General features: G+C 42.4%; 1 protein-coding gene across 1 annotated transcript in view; it reads right to left on the bottom strand.

Moving 5' to 3' along the window:
* The window catches only part of LOC115109402 (insulin-like growth factor 1 receptor), a 163,898-nt gene that overhangs the window by 29,704 nt on the left and 116,881 nt on the right, over positions 1–17,313 (bottom strand). Inside the window, exons 3-10 of the mRNA XM_029634246.2 lie at positions 15,356–15,662; positions 11,423–11,565; positions 10,817–10,961; positions 7,806–8,014; positions 5,674–5,800; positions 5,084–5,319; positions 3,225–3,392; positions 2,362–2,569 (exon numbers count right to left, since the gene is read on the bottom strand). Of these exons, the coding sequence (XP_029490106.2) occupies positions 2,362–2,569; positions 3,225–3,392; positions 5,084–5,319; positions 5,674–5,800; positions 7,806–8,014; positions 10,817–10,961; positions 11,423–11,565; positions 15,356–15,662 (1,543 nt within the window). The remainder of the gene's footprint in view (positions 1–2,361; positions 2,570–3,224; positions 3,393–5,083; positions 5,320–5,673; positions 5,801–7,805; positions 8,015–10,816; positions 10,962–11,422; positions 11,566–15,355; positions 15,663–17,313) is intronic.

Below are 17,313 nucleotides of genomic sequence, written 5' to 3'. Positions count from 1 at the left end.
ACCAGGCGCTGCTGACTGCAGCTGGTGTACTCCCTCCCCAGCTCCCCTCCTAAAAAAATACCTCCCTCTTTCTCACCTTTACGCTGTACGAGGGATCCTAAGAGAGACATGACTGCACTCTCTGTCTGGAGCCAGAACAGCGTGATTTAGCAGTACTCTTTTACCACAGCAGCTGAACATAGCAGCCTCTCATGCCAGTGAAAAGAGAGGCCAGAGAAAGGACACTTTTTTCTACTTAGTGATCATATACAATATGAAAGCACAGCTGTGATGGCGAGTGCTCTCTGAAGGACATACAGGGTGATAACCAGATGGTAAGGGCAGTGCCGACTGCCATCAACATGATAAACACAGGAACCTTCGCGGTACTTCTCAATGTCCTTCTGTGTGTCCTTGGACAAGGACATTGAGAAGTACACCATGAGTTAGGTGATGTCATGGTTGCAACAACCCAATCAGCGGATGTCCACTCGGTGAATCTGAAAGGTTGTCACCCATCCCTGTCCCCGGATTACTCTCGTCTACTTCTCCAGCCAGTCAGTCTGTCTTGCTGAATGGTGTTCACTGGTCTGGCTTTAAGGGGATCTTCCCTTTCTCTCCTCATTCATTTGAATTCCAGATGGCTTCTCTGTACATTTCCTGGCAGCAGGTCACTCCGAACCATGCCACGGACAAAGAGAGCATGTGAGGGAAGGAGGAGGGAGAGCAGCAAGGAGGGCGATAGAATGGAAAACATTTCCTCTCTCTCTGTTTCTGTTTCCCCCCTCCCTTTCGCCTTCTCTGTTAACCCTGGACTTCTGAGAAAAAAAATTGCACTCATTCAGAGGCACTTCCCTAGAGTGTTTTGTGATAATGCTGGCTCTGTTGTGGTGGAGTACCTGTGCATACACAAGCATAGTCCTTAGCGGCAGGCCAGAGACCTGGCACTCCTCGGTTTCCTAGACAACTATAACAAATCAACAAGAGAGTGAAAGAAAACAATTAGTAACAATACTGCCCTACCAAGCAAAAAGGCAGTAACTGCTCACTTGGACGAAAATGAGTTAGTCATTTTTGCTACATTAAATACATGCTTAATCATGTGGACAAGTATCCTGCCTCTATTGTGTTTTGGAGAAAATGGGGGTCATGTTAGCAGTAACTGCACTCGGTTACTGTGAAACCAAGGTTAATAAAAGCCATTTTTCTCAGTTCCACGATATGAGCAGTTACTGCCTTTTTGCTTGGTAGGGCAGAATAGTGGTCTTGTTTTATTGTTTGTTTAAATACTGTGAAAGAGAGCATCACAGAGGCGAAAGAAAAGGGCATCATAACATTACATAAATGCATGAGCTCAGTCCAGCAGGTGATGAAGAGCATACTGTACTAAGCAGACTGGCGTCAGGGCAAGATATAAACACTGGAATGTATCAAGCACCAGAGAAGTCTATGGAGGTTAACAAGTGCATTAGAATTTGTTTTCCATTCAATTTGTTTTGCGATGAAATGGTACTAATTCAGTGAATACTCAAACCTGTACCCTGAATACACTGAGTATACAAACGCAGTATCGCTCATGCACTCATTCACCTCACACACACAGACACGCACAGGGCCTGATCTGCCATCTGGTATGGAGAAACAAGTGGCCTGAGTTTACCCTGAAAAATGATCAATTTCAAAACACAGTGAGTACATCTGTGTGTGTATGACATAGAGTGAATGTGTGTGTGGGAAGGGGTTGGAGTCTTTGCAACTGTAAAGCATCCGTAGCCATGAGAAGGTAAAATTATAACACAACACAGATGTCGTTCCCCATTCTGGCAAACAAAAGGCTAACGGGCTGAAAGGGTGCAGCCAGCCCAGCGAGCAGAGCGCAGCGCAGGCCCTTCAGACTCATTAATCAGATCCCTCTCCCTGGGTTTGTTTGTGCTGCCTAAATTACAGCCTGCTAGGCCTTAATATCCGCCGCCGCCGTCGTCATGGCGATGGAAAAGCCACAAGTGCCGTAAGCAGGCATTGAATTCCTGCTCCCCATGTTTCTCCCAGTCAGGCAGGGTCCTCTGACACAGCTACAGCCCAGCAGCCCTACACTCTCCCTCCCTCCAAACCCTCATGATGTTTAGATCCTGTCAGTCCCAGTCTCAGGGCTGGGTAATTACAGCCTCACTGCCTCCTGATCCTGGATCTCTCTCTGGGCTATTAAAGCAAACAGGACCCAGACTGTGAGCTCAGCTCTTTGATAATAATCGACAAAGTCTCAGAGAAGGGTTTGGTCCAAAAGCTGTAATCAAATGGGGGAGGTTATAGCCAGCGCTTTACTACCACACTGTTGAATGATCTCTCACCATAGAGAAAGACTGCCTGCTGCCTGGTACCTACCTGGGAGTGAAGATGGAGTTGTGCAGGAAGTTCTCAAAGACTTTGCGGTAGGATGCGTCATCTATCTCTGCCTTCAGGTCCTCCTTGGTCTTGGGGCAGGGGCAGCAGGGGCCCTTGTCCCCCCCAGACAGGTCAGGCTTGGTGGGCTTGGTGTCGTCCTCCATGTCTGCCAACCCCGTGGCTGAGATTCTAATGGGGATCTTCAGCTCTTTTGTTGAGAGTTGGAGGGGAACAGGACCCGTTAGCAAATGACAGCATTCACCAAAGAAAGCAAAAATGAAAAGGGATTAGGTGGTGTTGTGAGGGAAATATTATGTTTGTGTATCAAATCAATGCTACTTTTCTAATAACTAATTAGCTGGGTTAATGCAGGTAACTGACTGATCGTGTATGGAGGAATCCTCACTATCACTGATAAGCAACTTGGCAGTACACCCAGAATATTGCTATGAGAACAACCAAGGTATCTCAGTTTTAAGGTCTCAACTTGGAGAGAGAAAGCCTTGTGAGGTATTGGTCAGTCACATGTGCGAGCCACCAGTAATGATGAATTAATAATGCTAAATCATGCATATATAACTTGTCTGTGTATAGCAGTATATAAGACAACTGCTGTGAATGATCCAGCGGAGTTTCTGATAGACCTGTACGTTGTGCAGAATTTGTTGTAAACCTCTCCAGCTTGCTGATAATAAAGAGTGATTCATTTAAGACTTACTTCAGGTGTCCCTGGTGTTGAATTTCCACCAGAGTGTACAGAGCATTATAATACTAGAGGAGAGATACCTACAGTTTGGACTCCATAATGCACAAAGATAAAAAGTAGACAAGGGAAGAGAAAGAGGAGGAGTTGGAATGCTGACCTTTGGAGCAGTAGTTGTGTTGGTACAGCTCCTTGTCTTCAGCTTGCTGCTGCCAGCGGATCAGGTAAAAAGTGAGATTGCCGTTAGGGTTGAGGGGAGGTGACCATTTCACCACCAGCTTGGAGGACGAGTTGGAATACGCCCGGGTATCCATTGGCATAGACGGCTCTGTGACAAAAACACACAAATGTTGAAATGCTGTGAGTGGTGTTTACTACACTGAACCAAAATATAAACACAACATGCAACAATTACAAAGATTTTACTGACTTACAGTTCATATAAGGAAATCAGTCAATTGAGATGAAATCATTAGGCCCTAATCTATGGATTTCACACGACTGGGAATACAGATATGCATCTGTTGGTTACCTTAAAATAAGGTATGGGTGTGGCTCAGAAAACCAGTCAGTATCTGGTGTGACCACCATTTGCATCATGCAGTGCATCTCCTTCACATAAAGTTGATCAGGCTGTTGATTGTGGCCTGTGGAATGTTGTCCCACTCCTTTAATTGCTGTGCGAAGTTGCTGGATATTGGCAGGAACTGGAACACGCTGTCGTACACGTCGATCGGGAGCATCCCAAACATGCTCAATGGGTGACATGTCTGGTGAGTATCCAGGCCATGGAAGATCTGGGAGATTTTCAGCTAGCGGAATGTGGCGTGTATTATCATGCTGAAACATAAGTTGATGGCGGCGGATGAATGGCAAGACAATGCCTCAGGATCTGGTCACGGTATCTCTGTGCATTCAAATTGCCAACGATAAAATGCAATTGTGTTTGTTGTTCATAGCTTATACCTACCAATACCATAACACAACTCCACCGCTACCATGGGGCACTCTGTTCACAACATTGAAATCAGCAAACCGCTCGCCCACACGACGCCATACACGCTGTCTGCCATCTACCCAGTACAGTGTAAACAGGGATTCATTGGTGAAGAGCACACGTCTCTAGTGTGCCAGTGACTATCAAAGAAGAAGAATTTGCCCACTGAAGTCAGTTACGACGCTGAACTGCATTCAAGTCAAGACCCTGGTGAGGACAATGAGCACGCAGAAGAGCTTCCCAGAGATGGTTTTTGACCGTTTGTGCAGAAATTCTTTGGTTGTGCAAACCCACCGTTTCATCAGCTGTCCGTGTGACTGGTCTCAGGCGATCCCGCAGGTGAAGAAGCCAGATGTGGAGGTCCTGAGCTGGCGTGGTTACACGTGGTCTGTGGTTGTGAGGCCGGTTGGATGCACTGCCAAATTCTCAAAAACGACGTTGGAGGTGGCTTATGGTAGTGAAATGAACACTAAATTCATTGGCAACAGCTCTGGTGGACATTCCTGCAGTCAGCATGCCAATTGCGTGCTCCTTCAAAACTTGCGACATCTGTGACATTGTGTTGTGTGACAAAACTGAACATTTGAGAGTGTCCTTTTATTGTCCACAGCACAAGGTGCACCTGTGTAATTATCATGCTGTTTAATCAGCTTCTTGATATGCCACACCTGTCAGTTGGATGGATTATCTTGGCAAAGAAATGTTCACAAACAGGGATATAAACAAAATTGTGCACAACATTTGAAAGAAATAAGCTTTTCGTGCATATTATAGAATATTTCTGGGAGCGTTTATTTGACATGTTGTGTTTATATACATTTTTGTTCAGTGTATAAAGTTTTAAATGTGTTGTTTTCATGAAGCTTAAAATAAGAGTGATACATTTCCTTATTGAAAGTTCTGATAAGAAGTGTTTCAGTTTATCTTGGGTGAAAACATGTTCATGGCTGAGGCGACCTGCTGCTGTGTACAGTAGCTGTACTGTAGTCTGGTCTGTGTACAGCAGCTGTACAGTGTCTTACCTGAGGGGCTGGTGCGTATATAGACCACGTCACTCTTGGCTCCAGGGATGTGTTTGTCCTCCACCACCAGGGTGATGGCCTTGACAAAGATGGCGTACTGGGTCCAGGGCTTCAGTGGGGACAGCAGCACACCAGGGTCTATCTCTTTGTCTTGCGGTAGGTCCACGTCAACCATGTTCCAACTGTTGGAGCCACACCCATCCTGGCCATCAAACTCTGTGATGTTCTGGTGCGGTCTGGATTGCATGGTTAAGACACCTTATGTCAATTTAGTACAGCAACTCTGAATCCACAAACACAGCAGATAATGTCCTGTCTACAAGTATAAGTATTTGGGGCAGCAGGTAGCCTAGTGGTTAGCGCGTTGGGCCAGTAACCGAAAGGTTGCTAAATCGAATTCCCGAGCTGACAAGGTAAAAATCTGTTGTTCTGAACAAGGCAGTTAACCTACTGTTCCTAGGCCGTCATTGTGAATAAGAATTTGTTCTTAACTGACTTGCCTAGTTAAATAATGGTTAAATAAAAAATATAAAAAATAAAGGCTCTACGCAGTACAATAGGGAATGGTATATCTCCATGAGAATACTTACGCTTCCTTGTAGTAGACGATGAAGCTGATGAGGTCTCTGTAGTCTGGTGGTCGGTAGCGCTCCCAAGTCAGCTTGATCCGGTTACTCATCGTGCTGTTGGACTTGAACTTCAGGATATGACTCTCACCTACAAACACAAACCACACCTTAGATCAGTAGTTCCCTAACTGGTGTGTGGTAGTCCCCCCGCCCCTGCCAAAAAGGAATTCAGTCTGGCTTTCAACTTACTCTTGAAAGTTGTAGCTAATAGTAGAATGCGCAAGATGCTATTTCCCTCATTAAAATGCAAATCAATTTATAACATTTTTGACATGCGTTTTTCTGGATTTTTGTTGTTGTTATTCTGTCTCTCACTGTTCAAATAAACCTACCATTAAAATTATAGATTAAAATTATCATTTCTTTGTCAGTGGGCAAACGTACAAAATCAGCAGGGGATCAAATACTTTTTTCCCTCACTGTATATATTTTGTAAATATACAGTACCAGTCATAAGTTTGGACACACCTACTCATTCAAGGGTTTTTCTTTACATCAAAACTATGAAATAACACATATGGAATCATGTAGTGACCAAAAAAAGTGTTAAACAAATCAAAATATATTTTATTTTTGAGATTCTTCAAAGCCACCCCTTGCCTCGATGACAGCTTTGCACAATCTTGGCATTCTCTCAACTAGCTTCATGAGGTAGTCACCTGGAATGCATTTCAATTAACAGTTGTGCCTTGTTAAAAGTTAATTTGTGGAATTTCTTTCCTTAAAGCGTTTGAGCTAATCAGTTATGTTGTGACAAGGTAGGGGTGGTATACAGAAGATAGCCATATCTGGTAAAAGACCAAGTCCATATTATGGCAAGAATAGCTCAAATAAGCAAAGCGAAACAACAGTCCAGCATTGCTTTAAGATATGAAGGTCAGTCAATACGGAAAATGTCAGTGCTGTCTAAAAAACCATCAAGCACGGTGATGAAACTGGCTCTCATGAGGACCGCCACAGGAATGGAAGACCCAGAGATTATTTCACTTACATACACTAAGTTGACTGTGCCTTTAGACAGCTTGGAAAATTCCAGAAAATTATGTCATGGCTTTAGAAACTTCAGATAGGCTAATTGACATCATTTGAGTCAATTGGAGGTGTCCCTTTGGATGTATTTCAAGGCCTACCTTCAAACTCAGTGCCTCTTTGCTTGACATCATGGGTAAATCAAAAGAAATCAGCTAAGACCTCAGAAAAAAATGATAGACCTCCACAAGTTTGGTTCATCCTTGGGAGCAATTTCCAAACGCCTGAAGATACCGCATTCATCTGTACAAACAATAGTATGCAAGTATAAACACCATGGGACCACGCAACTGTCATACCGCTCAGGAAGGAGACGCATTCTGTGTCCTAGAGATGAACGAATTTTGGTGCGAAAAGTGCAAATCAATCCCAGAACAGCAGCAAAAGACCTTGTGAAGATGCTGGAGGAAACAGGTACAAAAGTATCTATATCCACAGTAAAACAAGTCCTATATCGCTCAGCAAGGTAGAAGCCACTGCTCCAAAACTGCCATAAAAAAACGGTTTGCAAATAAATTCATTAAAAATCCTACAATGTGATTTTCTGGATTTTTTTCCCCTCATTTTGTCTGTCATAGTTGAAGTGTACCTATGATGAAAATTACAGGCCTCTCTCATCTTTTAAGTTGGAGAACTTGTACAATTGGTGGCTGACTAAATACTTTTTTGCCCCACTGTGTATATATATATATATAAAAAAAATGTCAGATGAATCCATATCTGCTTTTTTTGGTCCTACAATAATCGGTATCGGCATTGAAAAATCATAATCGGTCGACCTCTAATACACACTATATATATTTTACAGACACAATCTATTTTACAATAGTTATATTTTGTTTGTTTCTAGTCCTGTCCTTCCTCTACCCTCAACCTCTCCCATCGGTTTCTGATGTCCATCCAGTTTGATTTCTATTTGCCATATATTTTTAATTGTGCTGTTTCACAAAAGTTCTGAACCCCTGTCTTATATAATCTTCTCACAACACATACATAAAACTTAGTTGTGATAACAGTGTTGCATTAGATTAAGGCTTCTTATTAAATCACATAGGTGTACTCACAGCTTGCTCTGTCTCCATTGTTGCGGAAATCGCCCTCCTCAAACTTCTCAGTGATGTCAGTCTTCTCCCACATATTGTGGATCTCAGACATGCAGAGTTTGGGGTTGAAGCGGAAGGATAGCCTCCCAGCCCTGATGGTCAGGTTGTGTTGGGTCCAGTCCCACAGGTACTGCAGGCGCTGGTTGTCAATGGCAGAAAAAGCATACATCCTGAGGGGAGACAACAGACAGGTGTTAACTTACTATCACACCTCGCAGCTGTGCTGGCATAGATGGGACCAAACCACTTTTTCAATCAGTCAATTTATTTACTTTAAGCACACAATAGAGCACTGAGGATAAAGTCGTCCAAATGTTGTAGAGTGGTTGGCCTAGTTTTCCATCTGGTGGATATGTAAAGTGTTAAGAGGAGAAGACGTCAGAGCGGATTGTGTTTCAGTGTGCGTGGGTGTGTCTGTCTAACACTGAGCTGTGCACACAGAGAGGGCCAGAGATGAAACAGAGCGACTCAGAGCCTCTCAGCTACATGGAATACCTTGGGAACGAGCGGAATGCCAGCCCTGTAACTCTAGCCTGGGAGGGATGACAACAAGAGACCTGAGAGGCTTTCCCACGACCCTCCTGGTCATCTCCAGAAACACTCTCCCTATCTCAGACAGGGGATAGGACCCTGGTGATGTCATGCTACAGCCAGAATAGGCTGGTACACCTGGGTTTCCATTCAGATAGAGCCCTCTGGGCACAAACTGCTTGAATCAACGTTGTTTCAATGTAATGTGTCAGCGTATTGTGACGTGGAATCTACGTGGAAAACAATGCACATTTGATTTTTTAGTAATCAACTGCTGTGTTTACGGTGAAATTTAAACCACAGGATTATGCCATCATGGTAACCAAGTTTCAACATAGACGATGTCAGACCTTCATTGTTATATGCACTACAAATTAATAATTGATATGTTGGATTCACATCTCCATTTCAACCAAAAATATAAGTTAAAGAATAAGACTAAATCAAATAAAATGTTATTTAAAGTGCATTTGAAGTTTTATTTTATTTTATTTAGTCCTATTGTTTAACTGAGAAGACATGAATCTAACATATCTATTACTAATTTATCGACAACTGGAATTTCTTTTTAATAACCAAATCTCTATTTTTGATGTAAATGGCATGTTATAGAAGGGTCCAGAGTCCAAACACTTGTTTTCCATCTTCTCCTTGTTTTTGAGAAACTTACCCGAACCAGCGATTCACTTCCTCATCCTCGTTGTGCGTTGCTCTGAAAAAAACATGAACAAATGCTCCAAAAAGACCCAAATACATCCTTTTAGAAACAGAAACGCTCTAAGTATAGTGATGCGGGACTTTAGATGAAATTGTGTCATTCCGAACTTTATCCTCAACGTTATATTCCATTTTGTGCGACTCAAGTTGTTTCCCCTATCCAGTTGTTCCATTCTCTGTGTAGGCTGCTGCTAGAATGGACAGAGGTATCGCTCAAGTCACAACAAAATGGAATATAAGTTGCGGATAAAGTTTGGAATGACGCAATTTCATGTGTACAACATTTAAAGACCTGCATCACTATACTGAGAGCCTTTCTGTTTGTTCATGTTTTTCAGAGCCCTCGTACTGCACAATGAGGATGAGGAATTGAATCACTGGTTGGGCTAAGTTTCTCAAAAACAAGTGAAATAGCGGGGGGAAATGTCTGGACCCTTCTATAACATCCCATTTACATACATTTTTTAATTCTAAATTTAAATTCTCCTTTAAAGCTAGACTAAATCAGTGGCACAGATAGAACTATCCAAGCAGAAGATAGATCTCCTTCTAATGTTGATATCTTATTGCATTGACAACTAAACCCAATTCAATATCACTTTTGATATAGAATATATATATAGCCTATTAACTTGCCGAAAATTTAACAAATTATAGGTACGAGTCTCCACCAAAAATAACAGTTAAATAATAGGATTAAGCCAGTGGCTCAGCTGGAACTATCCAAGCAGTAGATATGCCTCTTTTAAACGTTGATATTTGGTTGTGTTGTCAATCAAATACAATATTACTTTTGTAATACAGTAAATAGCTTAAAGTTAAGGCTATCTTAAAAACTAATGCAACATTCAACCTTTAAAATGAGTAAGACTTCAACGGCCACATTTTGAAGTTGCTGTAACTATACCTTTCTTATGTAATCATATAAAGTGACCACGTGAATGTTCAAGATAGCATGCACAATCGCTGTCATATTCTGCACAGAATCGTGAATAGCATTGATCACTTGCACCATGTGCTTTTAATGTAACTTCAACTGTAATCCAGTTCTTTGATTCTGCTATTAGATTAAGCACAGTGATATTCATCTGTTTATAAATAAACAAAATATCTGGCATTGTATTCCCATTTGAACTTTTCTGTGCTTTTAAATGGTTGGAAGCACAGTGATAGACATTTGGGTGACAACTGAATCAAAACTCTGGCTTTGTTTTTTGATTGGAATTTGGTTGTGTTTTTAGATGGTTGAAAGCACAGTGATAACACATTGGAACTTCAACAAACTTTTGGCTTCCTTTTTGAGTGAATATACTGTAGGTTGTAATCTCATTGATCAACGTCTCAACCAAATAATACCCAATTATCCACATTGAAATAACATGGTGTGCCCAGTGGGATAGTTCATCCACCTTTTCATTATATAACTTGGAGAGGTGCCTTGTTATGGTGGTTTTGTGTGAATTCCTTTGTACTGTAAATGTTATGGCTGGTAGCCTCTACTCATAAATAAATCATGAGTGAAGCATTCAAAACCTGCTGGGATACATTTGACATGAGATAGATTCCAAAAATCCATTTAAATCATCCATGTGTCAATTTTCCTGTTCAAAAATATGGCTGAAGCCCGCTGATATTGGAGTGACAACATCTTTCCTCTCTAGGCTGTGGTTCAAGGCTGACACGTCCCCAAACACATCTCAGACTCAGAGAGTAGCCTGCCGTACCCTTCCATGAGCTCCTCCCCGTTGATGTAGCGCAGGCTCTTGAGGAAGGAGAGCGATCCTAGTGTGTGGGAATGTCGGATCCTCACATAGCCTGTCACTGTCTGGATCAGCCCCATGAAGCTCTCCAGCTCTGAGGCAATGTTATCTGGGGAGAGGAGAGAGTCAGCAAACACTAGTCAGACACAACAGCCAGTGTGTAAGAACCACAGCTCTGAATACATCAAATCCCACAGGCAACTGTATGACTATACTATATGACTATACTATATACACTATACTGTATGACTATACTATATACTATACTGTATGACTATACTATATGACTATACTCAATGCTCTAGAGGAGAATAACCCTGGCTCCAGCAAATCCAGAGTTGTACAAACGTTTTCATATCTAAAGATAAGCTGTAAGTCACTCTGTCAAGTTGAGCAAATAAATAGCATAATGTGATAATTGGTTTGGGGCACAGAGAAGGCAGCTGATGTAATGTTGACTCTGTGGCCCACACTAGCTCTCCCAGTGGCCCCGTGCTCGGTGTTCCCCTCCCAGTCTCTGGGGAGACAGACTGAGTGGTCCTGGTTACTGGTACTGGTACTGGTACTCACTGCCACGGCGGATGTTGATTTGCAGGTTGCCTTTGATGACTGTACAGCCCATTAGAGACTGAGCAGCATCCACTGAGTCGATGGTCTTGGAGTCGCAGATCTTATCACACAAGCCATCACAGGCACTGCAGAACATACTGTGACTGAGGGAGAGAAAGGAGGGGGAGAGAAGAGGGAAAACATTCAAGAAATGACCTTAACTAAATAAAACTTTTAAAAAAAGACAATTTCCAAGAAACGTAATTAAGACGCCTCACCCCAACTCACCTTAAAAATCCCAAACTTCCAGAAGTAAAAATGAGTCTAATTTGAGCTTTCTAAAATACAAGGACACTTTCTTTGTGAACTATGTATTTTTTACGAGTCCTCATATGAACCCATGGTTTCGTGAGAAAATGACTCACTAAACAGTCCTAAAGACAAAACAAGACTGATAAGCTAAAAAATACAGCAAGTTGTAATTTTTCGTCATGAATCTTGTTCTGTAGGCAGCTCTGCAGTGGTCATTAGCTGGCACAGCCACAATGTCATCAAATCTTATATAAACCTAACACTAACCTTAACTTTAAACACACTGTTAACCCTAATGCCTAACCCTAACCTTAAATTAAGACCAAAAAAACACATTTGTGTTTTCATGGATTTTTACAATATAGCCAATTTTGATTTCGCTCAGTGCTGCCTCCGGGTCAAGACTCATGACTAGGCCTGTGGCGGTCAAGAAATTTAGTCAGCTGGTGATTGTCAAGCAAATAACTGTTGGTCTCACTGTAATTGACAGTGAATTAACATAAACACATTTAGCATCTCCTGGCTTCCACAAATTTTATTTTACCTTTATTTAACTAGGCAAGTCAGTTAAGAACAAATTCTTATTTTCAATTACGGTCTAGGAACAGTGGGTTAACTGCCTGTTCAGGGGCAGAACAACAGATTTGTACCTTGTCAGCTCGGGGGTTTGAACTTACTAGTTCAACTCTCTAACCACTAGGCTACCCTGCCGGCCCATATAGCCTACAAGCCACTGATATCAAATATCATATTTGTGCGCTCATGTGGATATTCTGTGTTGAGCGGTTAACAAAGAAATAGGTACTCCTATATGCTTAATTTAGAGATATTAATGTAACTTTATTTGTTCTACAAACGTTGGGCTGTATGTTTAGATTTTGGAAAGGCTGCATGATGAGATTCTAATGATGATTTGAAAAAAGTCGCTTGAAAGGCATGAGCTCTGCTTAGTTTTTGCGCAGGCTGTACACACTCCACTCTCATTCACAATTTGACAAGCACTTGATAATGCCTCGAATTTCACGGCGGTATCCCCTTTGTGGCCGTAATACACCCTAAACAAATCGGTGCCTTTTGAGGCCCGGAGTGCTGCGTAGTGCCCTTCTCCCTGAGTGCTGCGCGATCCAAAGCACCTCTCACTCACATGGCTCTCGTCACGTGATTGGTGCTTTCTCACAGGCTACAAGTGAAGACAGACACATCAGGGACGGAACTGCGCGCGTCCTTATCCAATTCCAAGGTGCATATTGAAGATATTGAAGAACTGTCCACATTTACTTTTCGTCAGTCAACAAGATGAGTAGGCCTAACGAACAGCAAAAGTACTAGCCTATGTCAATCCACTATCCCCCATAGTACAAAAGTCAACCTTTTTCATTCTGTGCAAGAAATAAATATTCCAAACGTAGTCTGGGACAGTTAATACATCCACTAGCATTTAAAAAAACTTTTTTTAAGTAATATGGCTGACGAAACAGAACAGAACGTTTAGCTTAAAATGTTGATAAACTACGAGGCTATTTCTTCACATTATAAGCGCAGCAATACGCACATGGCAGTAGGCCATAAGCGCAAGTGTTCCATTAGTGCGAAAACACCATTATCAAAAGATACCGCAAATGCGATTATGCATGTAATGCATTTATTATTAAGGTGCATTTTTATGGTGAAAATTATCTTCTCCAAACTTGAAACTCACGCACTGCTTATGTGTGCCAGTTAGGCTATAAACCCTTTGTAAAGCAGATTAAGGTGATTAATTTTGTCCACTTTAGTTGTGATACAAACCTTATCAAAACATATAGGCCTATGGGCTAGGCTACATGAGGTGTGCGACTATGATTCGAAAAAGTCACAAAAAAAGGCAGTTTCTTATGCTGGGCATCATTCACAAGTGATAATATTTAATTCACAAGTGATATGTTAATATTGTCACTCATCAGACTATTCGTGATTTAATCTTGTCTTTACATATACAAAATAATATATGTGTAAAATTTGTTTTGATTTAGAATGGACCATTATCATGCACCTGTATAAATGCACTTAAATAGCGAATGGAGGACGCTTTTCCTGTGGTTCATTTTCATGCCAGCCAGGTAGGCTATACTCCTGTTGTAAAGATAAACAATGTGCTTAATATTAGGAAAGTTGAGAAATAAATATAGTAGGCCTAGTCTATAGAAAGCTGATCGGACCCTCCTCTTTTTATTAGAGGCCATCATTCTGTTTTTTTTTTTGCACAATTGCATAGGGCTCTCATGAAGTGTTTGATTAGATTTTTGATTACCTTTGCATTGATGTCAGAGTGATTAGAGGGACAATAGAGTGCTGAGTACCAGGCACTTAGCAAGTTTGGTAGGCTACTAATGACCATCAGCAGCATCAGAGCCTGGAGAAACTAATTACTGGGACTAAACAGTCACGTGGAAATTGACTGCCTTCATGACTCGTGACCGCCGGTGTGGCGGTAATAACGTCACCGCAACAGCCCTACTCAATATGATGAAACCTGCAACAAAGACTCAACATGGAAAGTTTGGAGAATGAAAAATCTAAATACGGATTAAGTTACCCTGAGACATTAACAAAGATATTCTCTTATTCAAACTTAATGATGTCAAACGGGGAAATGTCAAACAATGGAAATGTTCTGAGTTACAGCGCTGCTATGATAAATCCCTCCTGAACGCATTCAAGCAATGTTCAGAAAGTCCCTTCTGTATCTGATGTTTACATTTATGCTTGCTACAGTATGACTACACCCTACGGGCCCGGACCTAATTTACGGAAATTCCCCAATGGATTAGTCTTGTGTACTGAGTACTGAGGTGAGCATCTTCCTCTGATTCAGAATTACCTGGAAAGTCCACAGGCTTCAATCATTCATGACGGAACATTACATTCTGCCCGAAGCATGTTTAGCTCTGAAGATTCTCCTTGGAGAGGTAGCCTAGCGGTTAGAGAAGGGTGTCAAACTCAATCCATGGAGGGCCGAGTGTCTGCAGGTTTTTGTTTTTTCCTTTCAATTAAAACCTAGACATTCAGGTGAGAGGAGTTCCTTACTAATTAGTGACCTTAATTCATCAATCAAGTACAAAGGTGGAGCGAAAGCCTGGAGACCCTCGGCCCTCTGTGGAATGAGTTTGACACGTGGGTTAAAGCATTGGGCCAGTAACTGAAAGATTTCTGGTTTGAATACCCGAGCCAACAAGGTGAACAAATCTGTCGATATTCCTATCAGTAAGGCACTAAACCATAATTTGCTCCAGGGGCGCCATACTACTATGGCTGACCCTGTACAACAACACATTTCACTGCAACTATCTGGTGTATGTGACAGTGACAATAAAACACATATTTTTGTTTTTAAGAATGTTATCTCTTAAAGGACCAGGCGGAGGAGGTGTTGAGATAGAGGTGAATTATTCAGAAGACATCTGCATGCAGATTCGTAATGCAACAAAACACACACTGCCAGAAAGTCACCCCACAATCAATATGTCAGAGGACTGTTTACAGTAACAATGACTGGAGTGAAATCATGATATTACTCAATATAATACTGTAGACAACCCATAACCAGGACCATGCCTGATACTGGGGAGCCCTTGAGGTGAAGTGTGATCTCTACTGTCTTACTTATTGCTCTCATTGCGTGTGAAGCCTGATGGACACTCAGGCATGCACTCCCCTCCGTGGATGACAAAGTGAAAGTCACCGGCCAGGTGCACATGTTCACACAGGTCCATGGTAATGCAGCGCCAGCCCTCAAACTTGTAAGTGTCTGGGGGGCAGTCCTGCACGCAGCGGCCCTCATGGTAGTAGTGCAGGCAGGCTGCGCAGGCCATGTCGTCGTCCGGCTCCGTACAGCTTCCCAGGCACTGGGCATGGCAACACTCACCACCGTCCGTACATGCCCGCCGCTCACACTTCTTCTCTGGGCACACTGGGCAAAACAGACAGAAAGAAACAGGTTAGTGGGTCAGAGTAAACAGTCAGCATATTACTGTAGGTCTGGATGACAGGGTCAGAGTAAACAGTCACCATATTACTGTAGGTCTGGATGACAGGGTCTGAGTAAACAGTCACCATATTACTGTAGGTCTGGATGACAGGGTCAGAGTAAACAGTCACCATATTACTGTAGGTCTGGATGACAGGGCCTGAGTAAACAGTCAGCATATTACTGTAGGTCTGGATGACAGGGTCTGAGTAAACAGTCACCATATTACTGTAGGTCTGGATGACAGGGTCTGAGTAGACAGTCACCATATTACTGTAGGTCTGGATGACAGGGCCTGAGTAAACAGTCAGCATATAACTGTAGGTCTGGATGACAGGGTCTGAGTAAACAGTCACCATATTACTGTAGGTCTGGATGACAGGGTCTGAGTAGACAGTCACCATATTACTGTAGGTCTGGATGACAGGGTCTGAGTAAACAGTCAGCATATCACTCTAGGTCTGGATGACAGGGTCAGAGTAAACAGTCACCATATCACTGTAGGTTTGGATGACAGGGTCAGAGTAAACAGTCACCATATTACTGTAGGTCTGGATGACAGGGTCAGAGTAAACAGTCACCATAGTATGAGTAAACAGTCACTATATTACTGTAGGTCTGGATGACAGGGTCTGAGTAAACAGTCACCATATCACTGTAGGTCTGGATGACAGGATCAGAGTAAACAGTCACCATATCACTCTAGGTCTGGATGACAGGGTCTGAGTAAACAGTCACCATATTACTGTAGGTCTGGATGACAGGGTCAGAGTAAACAGTCACCATATCACTCTAGGTCTGGATGACAGGATCAGAGTAAACAGTCACCATATCACTCTAGGTCTGGATGACAGGGTCAGAGTAAACAGTCACCATATCACTCTAGGTCTGGATGACAGGTGCAGAGTAAACAGTCACCATATCACTCTAGGTCTGGATGACAGGATCAGAGTAAACAGTCACCATATCACTGTAGGTCTGGATGACAGGGTCAGAGTAAACAGTCACCATATCACTCTAGGTCTGGATGACAGGATCAGAGTAAACAGTCACCATATCACTCTAGGTCTGGATGACAGGATCAGAGTAAACAGTCAGCATATTACTGTAGGTCTGGATGACAGGATCAGAGTAAACAGTCACCATATCACTGTAGGTCTGGATGACAGGATCAGAGTAAACAGTTACCATATCACTGTAGGTCTGGATGACAGGATCAGAGTAAACAGTCACCATATCACTGTAGGTCTGGATGACAGGATCAGAGTAAACAGTCACCATATCACTCTAGGTCTGGATGACAGGGTCAGAGTAAACAGTCAACATATCACTCTAGGTCTGGATGACAGGATCAGAGTAAACAGTCAACATATCACTCTAGGTCTGGATGACAGGATCAGAGTAAACAGTCAACATATCACTCTAGGTCTGGATGACAGGGTCAGAGTAAACAGTCACCATATCACTCTAGGTCTGGATGACAGGGTCAGAGTAAACAGTCACCATATCACTCTAGGTCTGGATGACAGGATCAGAGTAAACAGTCACCATATCACTCTAGGTCTGGATGACAGGGTCAGAGTAAACAGTCACC

The sequence above is a fragment of the Oncorhynchus nerka genome, linkage group LG25 (genome assembly GCF_034236695.1).
Source record: "Oncorhynchus nerka isolate Pitt River linkage group LG25, Oner_Uvic_2.0, whole genome shotgun sequence".
Taxonomy (NCBI): Eukaryota; Metazoa; Chordata; class Actinopteri; order Salmoniformes; family Salmonidae; genus Oncorhynchus; species Oncorhynchus nerka.
Note: the sequence above shows the minus strand (reverse complement) of the source record. Positions and strands in the feature narration are given on the sequence as shown.